Below are 22,813 nucleotides of genomic sequence, written 5' to 3'. Positions count from 1 at the left end.
ATAACCCACCTAATTGCCTCCTTTTCCCCAAGCAGATAAGCTTTTACAAGGACTGCATCTTTGGTATCTTCTGCTACTTGCAAAATTCAGCTGAGTTCTGTCAATGTTTCTATCTATCACTTCCTGCAAAAGGGGGCTGAAAAAGGGAAAGAGAAGAATTGAATACGGTCTGAGGAGTCTGAGTAAGTGTAATTGTAACTGAAGGAAGGCACAAAACTTCACTTTAGCCACTTTTTGAACTATGACAAAATTTGCGTATAAATTAAATATTTGATTAATAATATTTGTTACAACTGAAAAACAGTATCAAAGGCTGGATTAAAAAATGAAAGCTAAGCAAATCTTCTAAGAAATTCTGTAGGATTCATTTCTATACCGTGTCTACACATTTCTATAGTGTCTCTCTGCATTTCTATACAGTCTGTTTACAACAGATCTTAGTTGATTGTTGCATTAGAAATAGCTCGGGGGGTGGTGGGGAGATGTTCTCATTTTAAGAAAAGTCACCGTTCTATCAGATTTTGGATACAAAGTCTTTGCTTATGAAGGGTGCTATCCAAAAATACAACCCCAAAACCCAACACATTGTGAAGAGATCCAGAGATCCAGCACTGGGAATGCTGCTCAGACTCATTCAACTCCTCCCTCTCTGAGGGAGGCACTTCCAGCAAAGAGAGCTTTCATGTTTCACATTAAGTTGCATTGTTGTTGGCAGGGGATACCTGTGCATCGGTTATACAAAAACTTCTCATTCAGCAAACCAGGAAGAAATCTCTAATATTTCTCACAGAATATCAGTTTACCATAACTTTATAGTGAGGTAGAGATGTAGCAGGCAAGTGTTTACCTCCTGATAACTGATCATTTTGTACCTTTATCCTCTCCAAGGCTAGAAGATGTATGGAGAAAAAAAAAGTAAGTTTTTAATACTCAAGAGATGTATTACACTGATGTTTTTATTGTTCTCCTGCATCAGCCCTTAGAAACAGCTGGACGCCTCAATGGCTGACTTCTCTGTAGCTCTCCCAGTCAGTGTGTACACACAGCTCTCTGACAAGTTCGCTACCCCTAACCTGAGGCTATGATGCCACAATCAATCTGAAAGAGAAGAAAAAAGGACAACAAAAATGTTTAAACACTCGAATCTGTATGTTCTGTGCAATATGGAAATGCTCAATACCATATTCTAAGAAAAATATGTTGGCTCTGATATTATGTGTGATTAAAAGTTACTAGGAATTATTTGTAGAGATAAATATCTAGCATTTACATCATGTATGCATTGTGTAAGCTTTATTATGATTAAACTAGAGAACAGGTTCCAAAAGCATACTGCAAAACCTTCTCCTTGCTGACAGACTTTTTTCTATACATGCACAAATTTGCTCTTCTCTTCACTAGTATCAGTGTATTATACAGACAAAACCCTTTTAGCATACATTCATCAGTAAATGTCCAAGAAGAACAAATCAATATGCCAAAACAGAATTTACAAAACCTAGGCGATAAAGCTTATTTTCCAACGGCTCAAAGACTACAGAATACAATAGTACAATTTATAACATTTTTCATCATGATGCCACAGTCAATTTTCTTCTGTGCAAAAATCCAGTGCACTGAAAATCCGGAAAGCATCCAACTCCATATTGTATGGAGTGAAAATACAACACCTATGAAGGGTTCCTAATGGTCATGGTGAAGTCGTAGTTTCACTTTTTAGCATTTTTTGAAGTAGATTCAGTGACATCATCATATATTTTTGTTTCACTTTCACCAACTCATAGAATCCTGGCCTCAAAACTGCCTAAGATGAAAGGACTGATCTAAGGGTTGTATTTAACAAGGAAGAAAAAAGAATAAGGAAAAAAAAAAATCAATATATTCTAGAGTATTTTTATTTTTGTGAAGAAAGCTTTCAATATGTCATGCCAAAGTCTGCGAAGTGGCTTAAGTTTTTATTGATAAAATGACATCTTAAATAACATTCTGCACAATGTCTAGCTCTTTAGTGATAGGTTGTCTAGTTCTAAGATTTACTTTGAAGTAAATTTGCCCATCTACAACTCACAATCAACCTCAGAAATTCTGTTAGTGTTTAGGTCCCTCCTCTTTTTCAAGTTTAACCTGAAAGAAAAATTGCTCAGAAAAGCATTAAAATATGTTTAAAACAAGACAAAATAATAATAAAAAAGTCTAACATTAAAACCATTTGTTAGACTCTTTTCAGAAAAAGGGGCAGAAGAGATGATTTCAAAAGAAGCTTCAGAAGCGAGATCGCAACACTGATTTTCACTACAACCATAATACACATACAGAGCACTCAGATGACACCAATGAATCCAAAGTAGCAGTCAATGCAATCATCTTGCTTGCTCAAATTCAGAAGATGTGTTTCATGTGCTTGATTCCATATGTTTTGAAGAAAACCATGATGATCAATGCCCAGAGTCCTAAAATAAATCCTCCAGGAGGATGCCAGTCCTTTTGTTTTGGTTTCTGAAAAAAAAGGAAAAAAAAAGCAAAAAAAAAAAACCACAACAAAAAGAGAAAAACAAGAATTCATACTTAGTTTTCACATTAAATGGGCACTGTGTTTATGAAGTGAAAAAAAAAATCCTTACAGTAGAGAAAAATACCAATAAGCTTTATTTCTTCATAAAGTAGAAGCATCTTTCTTCTTGATGTGGTGGAAAGGCTGATGGGAAGTGAGCTGCCGCTCAAGCAGGGAGGTTAAGTACCACAGAAAGGCCACTAGAACTGTGCCTGAGACACCACTTTGATGGTGCATATCAGCATTGTGGGACACGTTCAAACTCATTCGTTTGGACAGAATTTCTCATATCTGATCTCATGTTAATACAAGAGAAAAATGCTGCAAGTATGAAAAACAGTTCCTACAAGTGAAAATGTAACAGGGAAAAGAGTGTTGTTTTTCAACTACCTAGAATGTTTTCTACAGCTCCTTTTGTGCTCAGAATTACGTGAATAAACAGATCTCTAACCACTTAAGAAGCTAAGATTCATTATTACAGGAATACCATAAAACAAAATAGGATTGTTTTGATGTCAATCACCTTTCCCAGGGGCCTCACTGAGTCTAACTGCCTTTCCTTAATGTAGAAATATATTCTGCAATTCAAATACCTGTCCCTTCAACAACTTTTTCCATCTTCAATAAAAAGCAATACACTGCAATTTGTTAAGGCCTTTTCTATCTCACGCTTAGCAGTAAGACAAGATAAAACTTATCTGTCCTCTTCCTCCTCATACTTAAAAAAAATTCAGATACTCCATCTTCAGTGAGAAATGGATTGTAGAAGATAAGAGCTGCTACGTGCCCCAAGATCTGTCTCTGAACTTAAGAATAAGGTGAAGCTATATGAATGCAAAATTTTAGTTAAGAATATCATAACAAAAATACCAGAATTACAGTATTTAGAAGTATAACTCAGTCCCTCATGCCTGTGCCTACTTTCGCCCTCAGCAGGTATGTTTTACAGATGATCTAGGCAGACAGAGATGATTTACTATTACAACAATATACTGAAGTGCTTGCTGAGCTTTTTATTCCTGCCTTCCTGAAAGATTTGCACTATTTTGTCCTTGTACAGAACGAGCCACAAGGGGCACAGAGAGTATTTTGGTTTTGTTGCATTTAAGTAAAATTTAAAATTCTCCTTCTGCCATGTGAACAACTATTACAAAAGATGATACTGTTTCAATTTCTGCACCACTCTCATACGGAAGCTTGTTGTTCTCCACTAAATGCACCAGGTGGCTGGTGAATTTTAATGCAATAAGGAACAGTTTGCAGTGTCTGTTCTTTCAAAACACCTTTCCTATCGACAAGAAAACAACATTGATTGCTCAACTCTCATTTTCTAAGCTACATAGTTTTAGCTTTAGGGTTTTCCTCTAAGTATCATGCTTGCAATTAAAAAGTATAACAAATAGCCATGTCACCCGAGACACCCAAAGAACTTGGCACTCTGAAATATTAATGATTTTACTCTGATACAGGAATCACAGAACCAGTAATTTACATCAACAACAACAAAACCAAAAGATACTAGAGAGATGGTGTCTATATATGCAAACCACTCAACTTGCTAAGAAGCTCTCATCAGCTGCAGTGTACGTGCTACTGGTAATCTGCCACCTTGCTGATACTCGCAACCACATATCTCCATATAAACATCTCAGAAAATAAATTCTGCATGTTCAAAAAGGCTGCCAGCACACCTCGCTTCCAAAAGTAACAGCACACGACACTTCTCCACACAAAGGAACTTTCTTGTTTAAATCCTCCTAATTAACCCGTAACTTGGTATGCATATTGCAGCGCCCATTTCATCAATCTCTTTGTGCTATCAATCTTTCCTTTCTTGGATCTCAGACAAATTCTTTACCACAAAGTGGCACCTGACCCTTCTAGACAAATGACTTCAATTTGCAGTCAGTGACACTAAAAGCCTCTCTCTCCTATTTTGTATAGAACACGTAATTTTATGTCTTTAAAGAATTTATATGAATAAATATTTATAAGGTGATCTATGAGTATGGTTTTACATTTTGTCATGCCATGTACTGAAGCCTCCATGGAATTCCGCAAGCAAACGGAGGCCAGTGCAACAGTAGTTCTGTGCTGGGAAATCAAGGACATACATATAAAAGCCACGGGATGCAATGTTAAACAGTGAAGGATTAAAAACTTGAAGGCACAACAGAAAAAAAAACCAAACATATGAGGCTATACAAGAGCTACATACTTGGTAATCTCAAAAACAAATTATCTCGATGAGAAAGATTTATAGACCCAGAAACTGAAATCTACACATAAATATTAAACCTCAATAAAAGGGCAAAGAGATGCAACTCTACTGTACATCTGTAAGTCAATAGTGAGGTTAATTGAGCACAAAATTATATTGAAATATGCCAGTATTTTCCACTAGGGGCATACAGACATCAAAACCTTATGAATACCCATAACAGGATTACACAGATTCATATTTAAGCCTACAAAGTATACCTGTAAGAGCTGAAATACGTAATTTTCTTTAAATTAACTTGATCATAAATCCCCAAGAAAGTTCATCACTGAATTCAAGATGTAATTAGCTTTTGAATTGACAAGTTCATCCTTCTAAAATCTTAACAAATATAACATAGAAAATGTCAATGACAAATCTTTGTCCAGCTGGGCACATCAGCTAAGCAGCAAACAGCACTGAAGTTCCTTTACAAAAAGCCGCATTTTGCACCTGTGAATCAAACTCATCTACATGTAAGATGGAGTCTTCCATAAATTTTGCCAGTGAGTTGTACTTGTAACATAGGCTGGCAAAGAGCTTTCAGCCAGCACCGCTGTAACGGCAGACCCAACAATTCTTTCCACTGTGTCACCACCACAGGCACTGCCAGTGCACCTCTGTCGGCGAGGAAGTGTGGCATCACCCCGCGCTGTCACAGCTACGCCAGCACGCTTGCATATGAAGTCAGAGGCCAAGGCAGGATGCCCTTCTATAAACATACGTGAGCCTCAACTGTATTGCTGCAGAAGCTGCTTCGACTATTTTGTGCAGGCAGGCGGGGAAGAGTCACAGAGATCTCTTCTAATGGGAAAAACTATTAAAGTAAGAAAGAATCACTTCAATAGCAAATGAAAAAGTTTCCTTTTTAGACCCAGATACTGGAAAAAGGTTTAGAAAAGACAGAATTTCCTTCTATGCTTATACCAGTTCTGTGGCCATAAGCAATCCCTAGATAAACTGTCCCTTTATATCCATTTTAGGACTGATCAGAAAGCATTAGTGAATATAAAGTTTTTTCCCAGATTCCTAAAAAAATTCAGTATTTATCCTATGAACATTTCCTAGTTCAGGGTCTTATTCCAACAAATTTCTGTAAAAGTCAGGCAATTTTTGAAATTCAGGCATTTGCGCACTTGTGGAAAAATGCTAAATGGACAAAAAAATGTTAAGTGTTGCAGTATTTTAATTTGCAATTAATTATGTATTTTTACTATGCCTAAATTGATGTGAGAATGTGTACTATTAAAAGACTACAGATTGGTTGCAGTACTTACAAATTATGCATAACTTCCTCAGATTTAGGACTGATCTGGAGGAGCAGAGGCAGTAGGTAGCTCTTTTGGCTCAAGTTATTCTGAATTTCATTGTTGTAGTACCCACCTAAGAACTCGGTATACCAAGTACTGCTTATGTAACTGACATATTTAGGTTTTGTGATCTACGCCACAGTACAACCCCATTATAAACGCCCTCTTTATCCCTACAATAATAGCAGTAACACATAGGTGAAACACATATATGAAATGGTACAAGGTGTCATGAAAAAACACATTTAGCAGCTTAAGGGCTAGTCATTATCAAATTGCTGGAGATTCCGAATTAAAAAGATAGGTAGCTAAGCAACAGCAAGATTCCTCCTGTGAACAGTTTTCTGTTGTATGCTCTCTAGTTCTGGTAGACTCATTATCCAGTGGAACTTAAAAACAGCTAACGGAGAGTTGCTCCAAGTACTGTAATTAAGGAGAGGATAAAACAGTGTATTTTCAAACTGGATGGGTCTGTAGGGACCTGAATGAAAAGTATCCAAGACTTTCAATGAAGGTGTTTTTATGAAACATGCAATACTTGTTACTCCAATTAAAATTAGTTTTATGCAAAAAATAATAAAAAAGTATTAAAGCTGAAGTGGTAATTAGATTAAGAATGGTTTAATTTTAAGATGTTACATCACAGAAATAAGATTTAAAGCATCATGTATTAACATTTCACATGGAAAAGACTGCGTTAAATATCATTATAATCCAACCCTACAGTCCTCTTCTAACAGAGCTCCCTTTGCATTAGCGTCCTCAATAAGGACAAAAATATTGGTACAAAGAGCTTTGGGTTAAACTCGGAATCCACACTGGGATGGTAGCAGTAGAGAAAGCAGTGCACACAGTATTATAGTCAGGAACGTAGTAATTCCCAAATGGAAAAGGGATATGCAAATTCTTCAGTCTCCTCCAGCATCTTATTCCAAACAGGGCTTTAAGAAAGTGGGCAAAACCTTAAAAATGAATATGCACATCATCTTTGCTATGGGAGATGTTCTCCCCAATCTGAGGCAGATTGTGTGCATTTGTACCAAAAGTGCAAAATATCCATATGTAACTGCACAAAACCAGAACATTAGAGTGCTGTGTTCCAGTGAGTCCATTAAAGGGGCACCTATCATATTTCAAATTAATCCCTGCTTCGTTCCCTCTGGAGCTGCAGTGCAGCAGAGTGCCCTAGACCCAGTTTTGGCCTATTTATTGCAGCACACGTGGTATAAAATATCACCCAGGATTCTGAGGCTTCCTGGCAGACAGCAGCAGCTACAGCACTGGGGGGAAATCCTGTGCACACCCCTTTCTGAAGCTCTCCACCTCTACTAGTCTTGGGGACCAGCAAGCACTCGCAGGGAAATGAAGCACGGTTGCTGCTTGTCTGTGCAGTGCTCGCCATCATTATTAGATCGTTGGAGTGAATTTTATGTATTTTGGGGTGTAAATTTCCAAGTTTTCTTCTTGGTCATTCTCCATTAAAATGAACACTTCTATTTCTTCCATTGCAATACTAAAGGTTTTCTTCCTTGTTTCTCAAGATACCTAATTTTATGTTGGGGTCTGTATTAAAGACCAGTAATGACATCTAAAAATGAAAGATCCACATTTCAGAACAGGTCTTTGAAATCCAAGGCCAACCGCAGATCCGAAAGAGAAACAACCCACCTGCTTCTCGTCTCAGAAAAAAACAGTGATCTCAAACTGAAGGCAAGGAAACTCCTTGGAAAAGCCAAATTCTGCTATGCTGTGCACCGTGCCAATAACACATTATATATTTCCTAGAGGCACTCCATAACAATTCCGTTACTTGCAATTTAAAATTTCAAACTGGGTAATCCTCTCAATTCTTATGACAAAGCACACAAAGTTTAGTTTCAGAATGAATTTATATGTATCACAAGCAAATCACTGCATTAAGTATGTCCTCAAAGCTTTTAGTGGAAGTATGTACTTCTGATTTGTCAGTTACAGTTTTGATTTGGGGTCCTTGCAGGTTGGTGGGGGAAATAAAATAATTCCAGACATCTAGTAATAGTTTAATCCTCTTTTGTGCCCACAGCAAGATTAAATAAATAAGAGAATTCCAACATAAATGGTGCCTGTTAATCTGCAAAACAATCTAAAGCAGTTTCGTCTAATCTCCCAGTTTGTATTTATTAACCACAGTGCCATGATTACTGGCATCTCCAACATTAATAAAATAATAAAGAAAGTTCACTCATCAACAACAAAAACTCATGAAGATACAGGAAAAAACAGCAGTTAAACTAAATTAACATATCAACGCCAACAACTGCATTTTAAATATTTACTTTGAAAACTGTAATCACCATAATATAAACTACAATACTGCTATGATAGCTTTAGTTTTTAATTTCCTTCTAAAACATGTAATCTATAAGGGCTTTTTAGAAATGAACGTCTACTTCAAAAATGGCTGCTCACTTAGTATTCTCTACTTTCAGTGTTATCTCTCAGCATTACATAGCACTTTAAAGTGCTTTAAGTGGTTTAACAATTATTCATTCATCTTCCAACCTATGACACAATACATAATATACTTCTTCTAATCAAAGGGAGCTTTCCTAGCACCTGGGACCCAGCACAGTTTAATTCCCAGACAAGCCAGCGCTCAGATGAATGATGCCCGCCTGGCAAACACAATAGGGATTGTACCGGGGGGCCTCCAAACCAAGGCATGCAATTTGCTACATCCAAAGCTAACAAACACAGCTCTGTACTGGCAGCAGTAACTATTCATATCTATCTTCAACAGACTAGCACATCAGAGGTCTTACCTCTGCTGAGGTACAAGGGCTGAGCTCTTACCTGCTCAGCTACCAGTGAGTTACATTATGGAACGCATGTATGCTTTAGGGTGGAGATGAAAAAGTCACAGTATAAAGTCACATTTAGAAAAAACCCCAACTACATCTATTTAAGGTATATTAAGCAAATTGTTTTTTTAATGTTTTAATCAAATTCATACTCTTATATGAAGCCATGATCATGATTTTTCAGAAAAGGGCACCTAAGTAGACAGCAAAAACATGAATTACATTTGCAAACACAAAGCTTCATGTGAACCGAAGTGTGCAAAAATAGAAGATGAGCAGCTTCATTAAGTAGATTCAGTATTCAAAAGTTGGCCACTGCTACTTTGAGAAGCATCCTTCTTTTTTAATATATTTAATTAACAAGACTAAAGGCATTCAGCGCACAGTGCCACGCCACAAACGGAAAGATAAACTTCTTGAGGTCCTTACACTAGAGGGGGTCAGAAAACAACAAAAATACACACTAGTGAGGCAGACCTCAGCGGAGAGGACCTCCAAAAATGATCAGATATAAAAGCAACCCACTTGCTGCTACCTAAACTTTGGGTTAAGCAGACAGAAACAGCAGCTGCAAAGAACAAAGGAGGTGAAAAGGGTGTGTAGAGGCTGCTAGAGCAACAAAGATATTTTGTATTCACAAAAATAAAATTTGTATAAATAGGGCCAAGCTATTCTCAGAGCACTGTTTTTCCGAGCCACATACACTGCTCACTTTCTCCTGGGAAAATACTATCTCCAAGTCTTCTACGGTGCAGATCTCGTTTATACAAACACAATGTCATATTGCCAGTGAGAGCATAATCAGAACCAACCTTTCAATTCCGCAGAAACAAGGCAGCATGTGCACGCATGGCTCCTGTTTCAGTCTGGGATGATTACTCCAAGTACCAGTCTCACCCAGCCCAACCCTTCTAAGGATCACTGGGCTCCTGCTTCCTCCTCGGAAATCTAACGTGGATTTCCCATAGCATCTCTCTGGACCACAAGGTGAGCCCATTCAAATGCTTTTAAATCAATATGCTCTGAGGCAGTTTTTTTTCCTTGATCTTGTAAAATTAATTGTATGCCTTAGAACTTCCATTATGAAGTATAATTTTGATCATTCAAATTCAAACAAAGTTGTTTCTGTTTATGTGGAGAAACCATGATGTTCATAAATTATTATGCTATTCCTTTCAAAGTAGTAGTGACGCTTCTAACCACACATTTTTTTCTGGATATCCCATGAGTATCTATTAATTTCTTTCCAGGTGGCAGGCTGTATTAATAACAGATGTTAGACAACATTAGATCTTATACTCAATATGCCATACTGAGTATAAAATCTAATCAAATATCTCAACAGCTACATTTTAAGAAACTGGAATCCAAATAAATATTCCTTGTTCACGTACTTTTTACTGCTCATTTTTTAAATCTCTACAACTATAATTTTAAAAGTTCTCCTTTGCCCTGAGCTGTGTGCTACATTATATGTGTGTGCAGTAGAGCTCCACACATTTTCTAGCTCTAGCTTGCACAACTCAAAACAACATTATGTTTAAGAGGCAGGCATGAAAAAATGGATGGAGAGAGAAGTAGGGCTGAGGCAAAAGGTTCCTGCACATTTATATGAGCAAGATCAAATATGGCTGTGTTTTTAGTGTGAAACATTTTCATTTTCAGTGAGAAACCAGTGTATTACAGCTGGTGACAGATCGGTTTGTTCCCCACCACCACCCAGCTTTTAAAGGCGATTGTTGTATTCAGTAGTTTTGCACTCATACGCCATAGAAGTATTCTCACCCAAGTTTATTTTGTATGTACTCTCTACATGAGCAGAAAAAAAAGGAAAAGGAAAAAGAACTATTCTGAAATATCAGCTTAACTCTTTTAGCTACTCTCGCTGCTATACAACCTCGAAAACAAATCATAAAACATGGACACAGCAGTAATACAGACACTTATTTAGTGGTTGCACATAATTACACCTACACCAGAAAGCCATTTCTGTTATGTTCCCAAAGAACAAGGAGTTGCAGAGAGCAGGTCCATTCCTGCAAAGAGTTTTTATAGGCAGCTGCCATTAAGAAAGAATGCCAGATTTATGGTATCATAAATCTTCACTGTTCCCACAGGACATTTGCACGACACTAGGTTCATCAGTCGAATGCTATGGTGGGGCTCAACAAAGACCATCGTTCTGGAAGAATGAACGAGTGCAGCTGAGTATACACCCCCCTGCCAGACTACCACATGTATTATGTACAGTATCAATGTCTTTCTGAAAGGGTAAGTCTTTAAAAAAAGATAAAACCACAGGTAGTCCTATCTAGTAGCAAACCAGCTGCACCTTTCCTGCCTACCATCTAAACTAACCACAGGTTACTGCCCTACTGATCTCATGTTGCCACTCAGTCCCCTCTAAGTACTACTCTCATCATCTGTTTGTCAGCCATTTATTTGTAGATGGTCTTGCGCGTTACGCACTCCCTCCTGAAAATATGTGCTCACTCACTAATTCACAGAGCTCCACCACTGGAGCCGGGCTCCTCCAGGAACACCAAGGCACAGGAGAGAGCTGTCAATGTGTGGGGCCTCTCCCCCTGAGGGGAGGAGAGAGCTGGCTATGGCAGGGTGCCACACACCGAGCAAGAAAGCCAGTCACTACAGAAGTAATCGCTTGCGCAAAGCTGAATCACAACCTCATGCAAAGAAATTTGCGCAGGAACAACGATGTGGGATGCTGTCTTGCCTGTCCAACAGTATGAATACAACTGCTCCATTACAAGAGTCTTCATTCATTTACCCCTTCCATTCATTCTTCAAATGGAAATTATTTCATCAAATTCCAACCCTCTGAATTATTTAGGAAAACAATTTTAGACAGAGCACTAGAGAGCAGCTTGCCAATATCTCTATCTCTAGCCATTCATCAGTCCTGTCAAGAGCTTGTGAGTTACACTCCCGTGCTCCTCACAGCATGCTATTGAAGGGTAAACAAAATATAATTAACACAAAAAACCCACCAATAACACCTCACTAAGTTTACATGGTGAAATGGGATAAATGTGTGAATATATTTGAAGCTAACAGTGCCTTCACCTGAGGAAAACGTTCAGAAAGGTATCTGCCATCACAGTACTGCAAAATATGTCAAGCTAAGATTGATAACTTTTATATTTTTTCCTTATCAATGCGAGCTTATTGGTAACAGCTACTTTCTATGCTGCATAAGCTCAGAAGAAATATAGTGGATAGAAGAAAAAAACCTAGCAAAACTGTTACTGCTAATTTTACTACTCACTGAAGTAAATACCATTTAAATAAACACTGTCTATCAGAGAAGCTTTCATGTGTAAACAGTAAAAAAAAGTAATGATTAATAAAAACTGTACAAGGTTAAGTGAGAAAGGAAAACGTTCCAGAACACTGAACTGACACCAGAAAACAGAATTAAATCTTGCATCTTGGACAACCTACTATAACATACTTCATTAATCTGCTTTATATAGAAAGGTCCTGATCCTGCATATATTTAGTGACAGGTAATACAAACTAAGTCAAGAATTTAGTCTTACCCTCAAGTTACACATGTGCTTACACACACACACTCTCTAACGTTGTTTCTATGCCCAGTGCAATCGGTATTAGGCAATAAAATAAGGAATGGAGACTAAGAAATACTTTGCCCTTTCCCTAAGGATCTGACAGCATCCCCTCCTGTCCCTCCACTCCACACTCACATCCATGCATGCACTTGGCTTTCTTATTCCTGGCATTATTCTTCCAGGGACACAAATACAAAACACCAGAAACCGGTAAACCGGAGAACTAATTTAACAGCCAGAATGGATGCTGACCCTCCTATCCAGGCCTCGTCTCACAAAAACTGCACGACCATATTGCACTTTTAGTTGGGTAGTTCCCGTTCGCAGCTTTCGGGAAGAGAAGAGCCAAGGAAGAATCAGATCACTCTAAGGTACAAGTTAAGAGAAACTGAAAGTGCGTCTTTACAGAAGCCACTCAGCAGCGTCAGGAAAAGTGATAAAGCAGAATACACCTCATCCCTGTAATACAGCAGATCTCTGTCTTTTCACCAGTTTCTACTGCAGACAAAGCCAGAAAAATTCTGAACAAGTTGGGTATAATTTGGGGATGCCAAAGGCAGCTCTTTCATAGCTGAAAGAGGCTTCTGCAGAATTATTAGCTGAAAAGTAGGAAAGAGGCACTTTCTCTGCATATAAAATGAAAAGTCTTACTAATCGATGACCACTTTGGAGTATTGCTTACTTTCATATTTGCCAGTAAGTATAATTCCAAATGCAAAGCTTGTTCCACCAAAGACTCCTCCTATGGAACAGCAAAAATTATCACTAAAATTAAAACAATTCTGGAACTGTATTTCTTCTGTTAAATACTGTATTTGCTAAAAGAAAAAGTGATTTAATTTACCATTAAAAGGTTTTGCTAAATCAGTTTTCCTTTAATTAGGAAAACCCTAAAACTTGTTTTAGATCAAGCATAGTTTTTAAACTACTACCCTAGCACTTTATAGGCTGTTATGACATAGACAAGATTTATAATTTTTTTAATTCAATAAAGATTAACAAAATAAATGTAGCAGTAGCTCTTCATTCCATGATATTTTCAGCTTTTAATTTACATTAAAAGACAATTAATAAAGTTATTAAGTAACCTTTTTTTAATGTAGACTTCTACTGCTACTGTTTACTATAATAATAATGAAGGTGATCGTCTCTACAACTCCAAAATTTGACTGCTAGGAATTATGCTTTTTCACTAAGGTTTTTGTAGGTTAATTGTCTTCATGTAATATTGATATTTGGTACTTGGATGTAATTAAGAACAGGGGAACCATTCTTAGAATACTATTCCAATCCATTAGGCAAATTTTCTCCCTATGATATGGAAATTTTCATCTACTTAATTAGCACACCTACTTCTTGTGAGCCTAAGTGCACCTAAACTATGTTTTATGATGGCCCAAGGAAAAAAAAAAAAAGAAACCACAACACATCAATTATGCCTCCACTCAATTGTACAACTATTTTAAAATGTGTGAACAGTTAAGACAAAATTGAAAAATTACCATAATAGGCTTTTGACACTTCCCTGCTTAAGCAAAAATTAATTCTAACTCCCTGTTTTCATGCAAAGCCTTTATAATTTCTCTAATCTCAAGTTCCCAGGAGAGAGAACACAATACTTTCAAGTGCAAGAGTGTGAGGCTTGGCATCTTCTCTTTTTAGTTACACAGTTTATTTGATGGAAGTCTAAACCACTAAGCCTCCCTTTGTGCTTAATATAAGCCATCCTCAGTGGAAATACAAGTTAATTTAAGTAAAATGAAGTTTTAGGAAGAATGCATTCTCTTGCACAGAATGCTTCACTAAAGGAAAGCTTTTTTAACTGCAGCATCTGTTTCCTGAATTGCTCTAGAACCTGTAATAAAAATAAACGAAAAAGAAGCAAAATTTTTAAAAGGTACTTTTGCATGTGAAACATCACAGACATAAAAACAGTCTAATGGAGTAACTTATTTATCATTTTAGTGTATTTTTTCAGTTTCATCTTGCATCATGCATGAAGACGCTCTACCAATGTAATGAATTACTGTGTTCTAAGTGTAAGACATTAAGCATCTTCTGTTTTATTAATGGTGACTATTATTAAAAACTACTGCTTAAGTTACAAAAGTAAATCAGCTATATTGCTGGTATACACTTCCATACAGAGTAAGGTGTGTGGATCACATACTAAATTCACAGAGTTATTTCACACATTTCTCTGCCCTCAACCACAGTTGAAATATTTGTACATCAGATACTATGCTACAGTAGCACATGGTGTATTATGATGGCTACAAACCTATTAAGGTCACAGAAAGCTTGTGCATATATTTAGTCTATTCTCATGAGAGGCAGAGGTATATTATTTGCATACCATTATGCACTGAAAACCTATTCAGCTATCCCCACTGGAGACAACTCACCACAGTGACCTAAATAGTATTCAGTTTTCCAGTATTTGAAGGAACAGCAAATAAATGGGATCCATTGCAGGCAAATCCAAAAAGACTCTGAACATTTAAGAATCCAGGCTTATAAATGACAAATGCAAATGAACGCAGACCACTGTGCCATAAAAAAAATCTCACAGAAGTAAAGAATGATGAAAAAAGTGAATTATATGCTTAATAGAAGACTACAATGTTGAGAGTGAAAATGGCTGGAGAGATAATTTTAGCAAAAAAACCTCTGATGTTGGCCAAACTTATTATGACCACAAAGGAGAGTAAAGAGTCTCAAATCACAGAATTCACTTAAAAATAATTCCCTTACAATTTGCAGCAACAGCAGCAGTTCTAATATCAGCTGCCCAAAACAAAACAAGATAGCTATTGATATTTTATCTATAGCACTGTGCAGCAATTCACATGACATTAGCAACTGAGACCCCTGGGATGCGTACACATTGCCTCTTCAATAACTGCTGTAATATTGTGCATACTTTCTGTAACCATGTACATGTACTAACATGCTGCAATTGTCCTTTTCATTTACATACCCCCCATAATTACAGTATTTGGATTAAACATCTACCGGCCTCTACTCACTCCCTTTTTTATATCATCCTTCCTGATTTCAATATAGCCACAAAGAAGGAAGAACATAAATAAAGTACCTACGTACTCTGTGCAGAAAGTCAGAAGAGATTAACATAATGGTCCTTTATCGCCTCAGACTACAAATCAGAATCTCTCACCGTTAACCTTGTTTTGCTTTTTGCCAACATGCTGTGTGAAGTTTACTTTAAGCTGTAAGCATTTTTGAACCTGTCTCTTTCTGTAAAGCTCTGAGCATAGCTACACACAACAGAAACAGTAACAGCAGTCTTAAAATCACAGTTGTGAGCAGGTTGTAAAGCATAACAAAAGGGGATCATGGCACAACTGAGTCCAAAGCCAAAATAGATATAGAAAGATCAACAGTGCATATTGAAAGGTTTGTGTGTACAAGATTGTCAATACATGGCTGATTAAGCTGAAAAAAGCACAGATAATTTTTTTTTAAATATAAGAAATGTAATACTCAGAGTTCATGGTTATACAGCTATTACCGACCCTTCAGATGCAGTTATCTGAAGTTCAGATGAGTAAACCAGAAAGATCTACAGCACTCTATAAAGCCTGACATGTTACAGTCACTTCCTGAACCTCTTCCTTTATTTTACATCTTAGATAGTGCTTATTAAAAAGAAACTATTACAGGAATTACCTCTTAAAGAAGCTGCAAATCCAATGTGGCACCTCTAACAATTATAGCTACTATAAAACCAGGGTATCTTTTAATATATTTTTTAATAGTACATCTGACAATTCTATATGCTGGTGGGTATGAAACCGATGTCTCATAATCCATGAAATGGATGATGCTATAGTCACGTATAATGCCTCGTATTACCAGTATTCTCAAAGGCAAACTGAACCTTCCCATGATATGCACAAAAGCCTTAAGTTTATTTCCATTCCAACTTTCTAGAGCAACAATTATTTTTACTCTCTCTCACCTGCTCACAAGAAATATCAACAAAAATTTTGAGGGAATATACATACACTTTCTCAATTTTGGCTGATACTACCTATTCTAGTTGGCTTTAGAAATTCTGTAATCACACACCCAGGCAGGCTGAAAAATGCCTTTTTTTCTTAAAGCAGTAGTTTTCAGCTCACTGCTGTGCTTAATGAGCACAGGACTCTTAACAGGAATGGGGGAAGAGTGGAGTGTCGCCACTTGAGGGCCAGACCCTAGTTAAACTACTCCAAGCTGCCTGTCAAACTGATCTCCCACCCTGTGCCAAAGAAGAATGAAGATACAATGCCAATCTTTAAATATAAGGCATTTCATAGGTCAGGGAAAGAGAAAAAAGACATGACCTCAGAAATGGAACAGTTCGGTGCTATACTTCTTTGTCCAAACTGCAGGATCTGTACAGCCTAAAACGGTCATTTTGAAAACACATCATCAGTTGCATCCATTTCTGCTATTGCATCTCCCTGAAGAGGTGACTATCTTTGAGGGAGAGCATGGTCTAGGGGTTACCATCAGCTTGCTGGGTGCCACTTCTGTGAAGAAGTGATAAATTCACATTCCAAGACATGACAGCCAAGACTGGACCCTACTGATGCCCAGTCAAGCAAACAATGTACATGCACATCAAACAGAACATTTTGATAACTGCTCAAGTAACTGTTCTTAACAGAGGCATGTAATAGGAAAAAAGATAATTATTGTTTTTAAAATACACTTTGGTTTCATTTTAAAAAATGCAAGGAAGAAGGTAAAGTTACATGTTTCAATGCATAAACAGCGACAAAAGGATGGACCATGCATGCAACATTTCTGGCAAGAAAAAGCTACCATCCTCCATCTCCAATGTCTCTGGGCAGCTGGAACAGGCCATGGCAAAGTTTCCCCTACTTGGCTTACAAAAACAATATTCAGTGTGGTATTTCTGGTAGGAAACGGTTAAAAACAAGAACCCCACAACTGACTGTTCAGGTTCCTCATGCAAGATACCTTTCAGTGCATTTAGTTATTCAATCCGTTGTATTCAGCTATAATTGGAAGAATCAGTTCCCCTGTAATGCTCAGTCAGCGAGAAAAAACACTCATGCTTCTTTTCTGGCTCTGTCGACCAGTGTTGTGTGCAGACAAAAGAAGAGTTCCCCATGCATGAATATTTCAGTAGTCTTTCCTTATAGAAATGAAGTTCCTCATAATTACTGCTAAATTTTTAAGATTTGGGAGGCAGCATTTGAAAGAAAAAAAATTCTAAGAGACTGATCTTTATTGTGTCTTGAAGACTACAAGAAGAGCTTCCATCTAGTACTTCAATTTAACAAAGAGATAAAGAAGCAGAACCTTCCCTATGGTTGAGAAACAGTAAAATAATGATCCTGGATAGGCAGACAGTGATCACCCACAACAGTCCTGTAATGGGAAGATGGAAGAAAAAGGACTGCTTTACTAGGTCTCTGCTTCCAGAGGGTTTCCCTCATGCTCAGACAAAAAACAGAACAAAACAAAAGTACCTTGTCTGTAAAAACAGATCATCACTAATTTAAGATAACTCCACATCACTGTCTTCTGTGATCAGAAAGCACCGATGAGAAAAACAACAGCAAATAAAAAAAATTATAGTTTAAATCTTTTACAAAAATATTTTATGCTACACTCAGAAATATGCTTTATTTTATGAACGTTACGACTTTGCTTATGAGATTTCATTAGGCTAACATGCTACTTAATTTCTGAATAACAAAAAAAGAGAGACAACCTTATTGTTTGTGTGGACTATCAGCTTACATATGAGGGTGCTGAATACCATCAATGACTCTGCAGTAGTTCACTAGATGAGAAAAATGCCTGAAAATGTTTCTGCTTTAATGTTTTGCCAGTAGAAGATCTGTACCAGCTACAACCAAATCAAGAATGTGTTTGGTGATTTCTTGGAGTGAGTCAGAGAAACAGGGGATTATTCCATTCTTCATTTATTATTTATAGAAAACTACTATCAAAATAATTAAGCACCCATTCTCTAGATTTAAGATACACATTGCATACGTTACATGACTCAAACGCAGCAAGACTCTGCTACTCACGATTTTTTTAATCAACCTTAATATTAGAAGAAATATTAGGGAATGAACTTCAAAGCAACTGTATGCACCAAGCAGCACACAGTGTTGGCAGGAGTATCTTTGCTGCTCTACGACATATTTGGTTTGGTGGTTGGCAAAACTGTGCAGTAATAGCTTTTCACAGAAAGTTTGTTTTGCTCCTTTTGGGCACAGAGTTTTCTACCAGGTAGCATTCAATTTAAAGGAAGCCAAAGGAATTTAAATAATCTGACTTATGCAACAGTGAAAGAAATTAAATCCACGTACTGTATATAATTTAGGGAAAGAAGCAAGTTGTTACTTACTGGATAACATCCAATCATGACTCTGCTTCAGACCACTTCCATTAGAGTTATAAAATGCAGGCAAACCACCTCTAGGTTACACAATTCACAAACATGTGTTTAATACAGAAAATAAAAGGAATTGCAAAAAAAAAAATGCTAACAAAACACATTAATTTCTAACTCTTATACAGCCCAAGTGCCCTAGACGAACACAGGCTGGTTCAGCAAAAGGTGTACAGCACACCTGGGTTTACTTCTGCACATGAATACAGTCAGAATGTCCTGAGCCCAAAAAGGACTTTAGGTCAGCTGTTGAGGAAGAGGGTGTTGACAGATTTCCATGACATGCATCAGATACAGCTTTTCTCACCTCTATTCTGGAGCAGACAGACATGAACACTGCCAGAACAGGCTGCTGTTCTCCACATACTCCAAAGCAGCCACAAGAAGTGGCAGTGGTAAGGGGACAACACTGTCTTTAGCATGTTGCTCAGAACCACAAAAGTAAAACCTGAGCAGGCAGGTGTCTTAGTGTAAGGTGACATGCCACAAGGCTTTTTGTTCGGTAGCCATGTAAAGTATTTTGTTAAAATAAAATTGAATTCTAAAGTGAGAGCACTTTCTAATCTTTGCTATGAAAAATACAATTTTCAGTGATCCTGATAAAATTCAGTTCTGACAAAGAAAAGCATTCCTGAAAATACCTGTGTCTGTGCTAATTTGGACCTATTGATGAAAGGTCATATTTTATCTCTGACAACATCTAGCTGAATACTATGACCAGAGTTTTAAAAAGCAAGCTATGCTTTAAAGTTATTTTCAAACACAGCTACAGGAATGGATTTTCAGAGAATGTATAAATAGCTGTGTCTAAAACTTTACACATCCAACCTGACACATCTAAATATCACAAGTTGCTATTGAACCTCTTAGCCTGTAAAGACACAGTATCACTTATCAAAGCACTTTAAAACTTTTAATAAATTATTATCCACAAACCAAAATTACTGTCTACACAAAAAAAAAAAAAAATCAAAATCTGTGCTACTGCTGTGCTATTAAACACCTTGCATACTTGCCCAAAGTTCTGAACACCACTAATGGTTTTTATAGAACATAAATAGGAACCAAGACTCCATCATCAGGACAGACGTAGACTGAGTACGAGGCCCCCCTTGAAACCTAACAACTGCTCAGGGCAACAATGAGGCGAGGGGCAAGGCACCAGTGTGAACCCTGAATTTTAAAGTTATGCTTTCAAGACTATGAGCATGTGATGGGTTTATTTTCATATCGAGCATTTCACAAAGATCGTAAGCCACGTAAAACCACTTTAATGTTTGTGAAAACATGTAAGTCTGAGAGCTAAAATTCTTGTGTTATAGATAATCAAAGAATACTTCAAAAAATCTATGCAGCATGGTGTGTTTTATTTTCTTAATACTGTTTCAACAATTTCTGCCAAACACTGCTGAAGAAAACCTTTCTCACTTAAATCAGCATGAAACAGGAATAACATCAACAAATGCAATAAACTAACACCCCTCTACTATGTGAGAATGAGGTCCTGAGAATGAATAAAAACTGATCTTCAAAGCAAAAGGATTTTTTAATTTTTTTTGGCGGGGGTGCATGTGTGCGTGTGTGTGCAAACTCATTACAGAAGCACAGAAATTATGGAAACAAAGACCTTCTTGGAAGACTTAATACAAAACTGCAACTCTATGGTCATCTTTGATGACCATCAGCCTGTGCATCTATAACTCCGGAGATACCTCTCCCATCTTCTTTCGTAAATTTCCCTTTTAATTTCCCTTATTGTGGGCTGCAGTCAATACCCTCAAACTAGACTGGATGTAGCAACTCCCTAACATCCTCTAAGCCTAAACTCAGCAAAGCTAACGGTGCTCACATGAGTTACTCAACTGGAATCTGGAATAGAGAGACATACTTATTCAACAGGATTAGCAAAATCTCCCAGTAATCTCCTGAGATCACAGAGGCATTTTCCACTAAGGCTTCTACAGAGAGGCTACAGAAATGCACTGGTTAAAAACTCTACAAACCAAACAAACTTAACACATACCTCCAAAAGGAAACTCAATCAAATTTAATTAGAAGTTATATCTAATATTCCCCCATGCATTCCCTGACATGAGAAAACACCTAGGAACTCTTTATTCTTAAGTAAATACACAACTGTAAGCCATGTCAAATTTCAAGTAAATTGTGCAATTGATACTATGGGCTGGAAGTTAGTTTCCTGAAATACCATCCTGTTTTAACAGCATGTTAATTTACCTGGTTAATACTTTACGATGGACTAAAATTAAGTATGCAAGTTGATCGTGGTCTGAATTTGCTGTTTCATTTTGTTTTCAATTATAACAACATCAGGAGATCTGGCATTTATCCACTGAAATGTGCCTTTCATCAATAAAACATTCTTCCATCAGTAAGACACCTATAACAATTTAAGTCTCTTCAATATCTTAATCCCAATTAGGCAAAATATATCGACACATAGTGACATTCAGAGCATGAGCACTGGCACTGAAGTTAGGTACTTTTATTAAAATACTTGCTGAATTGGAAGGCCAGCAATGAATAGGCTTTATGATAAATGAAAACAATCTTCTCAAACGCAGTTTCTCCTGTTATTTCACCAAACCTGTTTCAACTAAAGACAAGTGCAGAATTAAAGTACTCTCTCCTTTTTCTCCCCCCCCCCTTTTTTTTTGGCCTTACTATTCATAAATTTATTCTAAGTAGCAGCATTGTATGCACAGCTGTACACAAAAAACCTCATTAAAAAGGCTGTCTTATGTGGGTACTCCTCTGAGAAAGCTTAACTTCTGCCATTTTTGAAGTTTATATTAGTGACTACATTCCTTTACCAAGCAGTAGTGGTTTTTTATTTCCGTTAAAAGCACACATTTTTCCTTTTTGTTTTTGAAAATGGAGAATGTTACTTTATTTACAAATGTCTGATTTTGGTTCGTGTCTAAAAACTAGTGGCTTAAATGTTAGTATTTGTTTTCATTCTGGTATTTATTTTCATATCTTCACATTTGTCTTTTTAATTAACGATGGTCTAATGCATTAAATATAACACATCTCTAAGAATTGGAACTGTGCACTTTATAGGGTTGTTATTCTTTTGGTTTTACACTGCTATAATAATAATTACTACTGCCATAAAGTTCAAGATCAATCCTAAAATCAGATTCTAGGCCTCCTTTTGTTAAATGGTTTAAGATATATCAAGTCTGAAATTTTCTCGTGGAATAATCAGATTGGAAATCAAAAGGTAATTTCTGTTTATTAGTATAATATTTTTTAAAATAGCGGAGATGAAGTACTGACGAGAATGTTAGAAATCACATGTAAATGCCCAAGGAAAACATGTAGACTTTTAGTAGTGTTCAGGAGAATAAATTTACAGTGAAATTTGGACATAATTAGCAGCCATGTTGGCTACTAACTATAATTAAAACGTACTTTGGCATTATGCCGATTTAGGATACCTGCCTACCATTGTGAAGTTTTAAATATATGCTATAAGTATACATTACTATTGCCTTTATTTCTGCCTAGAGGTAAACAAAACACGGGTTAACATGAGAGAAATCTTACATGAGATATAGAAACTACAACAAGGCCCATACTAAACACAGTGATTACTCATTTGGATAAAGCATAACACCACCAGAAATACTAGTCACTGTTTTTACTCATGTTATTTTTTATTTCTTATAAATATTTCTTTTTTCCTCAAGTAAAAAATACTTGTTCATATAAACTTAACGTGGCCCTTGCACTATGTGTCTCAATTGTCACAGATCCCTCAGAAACAATACATTATCATCTTTGCAGTGCT

The 22,813-nt window shown here is 36.8% G+C and overlaps 1 protein-coding gene across 1 annotated transcript in view; it reads right to left on the bottom strand.

Moving 5' to 3' along the window:
• Positions 1-1,278: 1,278 nt before the first annotated feature.
• The window catches only part of PIGK (phosphatidylinositol glycan anchor biosynthesis class K), a 70,193-nt gene continuing 48,658 nt past the window's right edge, over positions 1,279-22,813 (bottom strand). The window contains exon 11 of the mRNA XM_059821859.1: positions 1,279-2,496. Within this exon, the coding sequence (XP_059677842.1) occupies positions 2,380-2,496 (117 nt within the window). The 3' untranslated portion in view covers positions 1,279-2,379. The remainder of the gene's footprint in view (positions 2,497-22,813) is intronic.

The sequence above is a fragment of the Gavia stellata genome, chromosome 10 (genome assembly GCF_030936135.1).
Source record: "Gavia stellata isolate bGavSte3 chromosome 10, bGavSte3.hap2, whole genome shotgun sequence".
In the NCBI taxonomy this organism is placed as follows: domain Eukaryota; kingdom Metazoa; phylum Chordata; class Aves; order Gaviiformes; family Gaviidae; genus Gavia; species Gavia stellata.
Note: the sequence above shows the minus strand (reverse complement) of the source record. Positions and strands in the feature narration are given on the sequence as shown.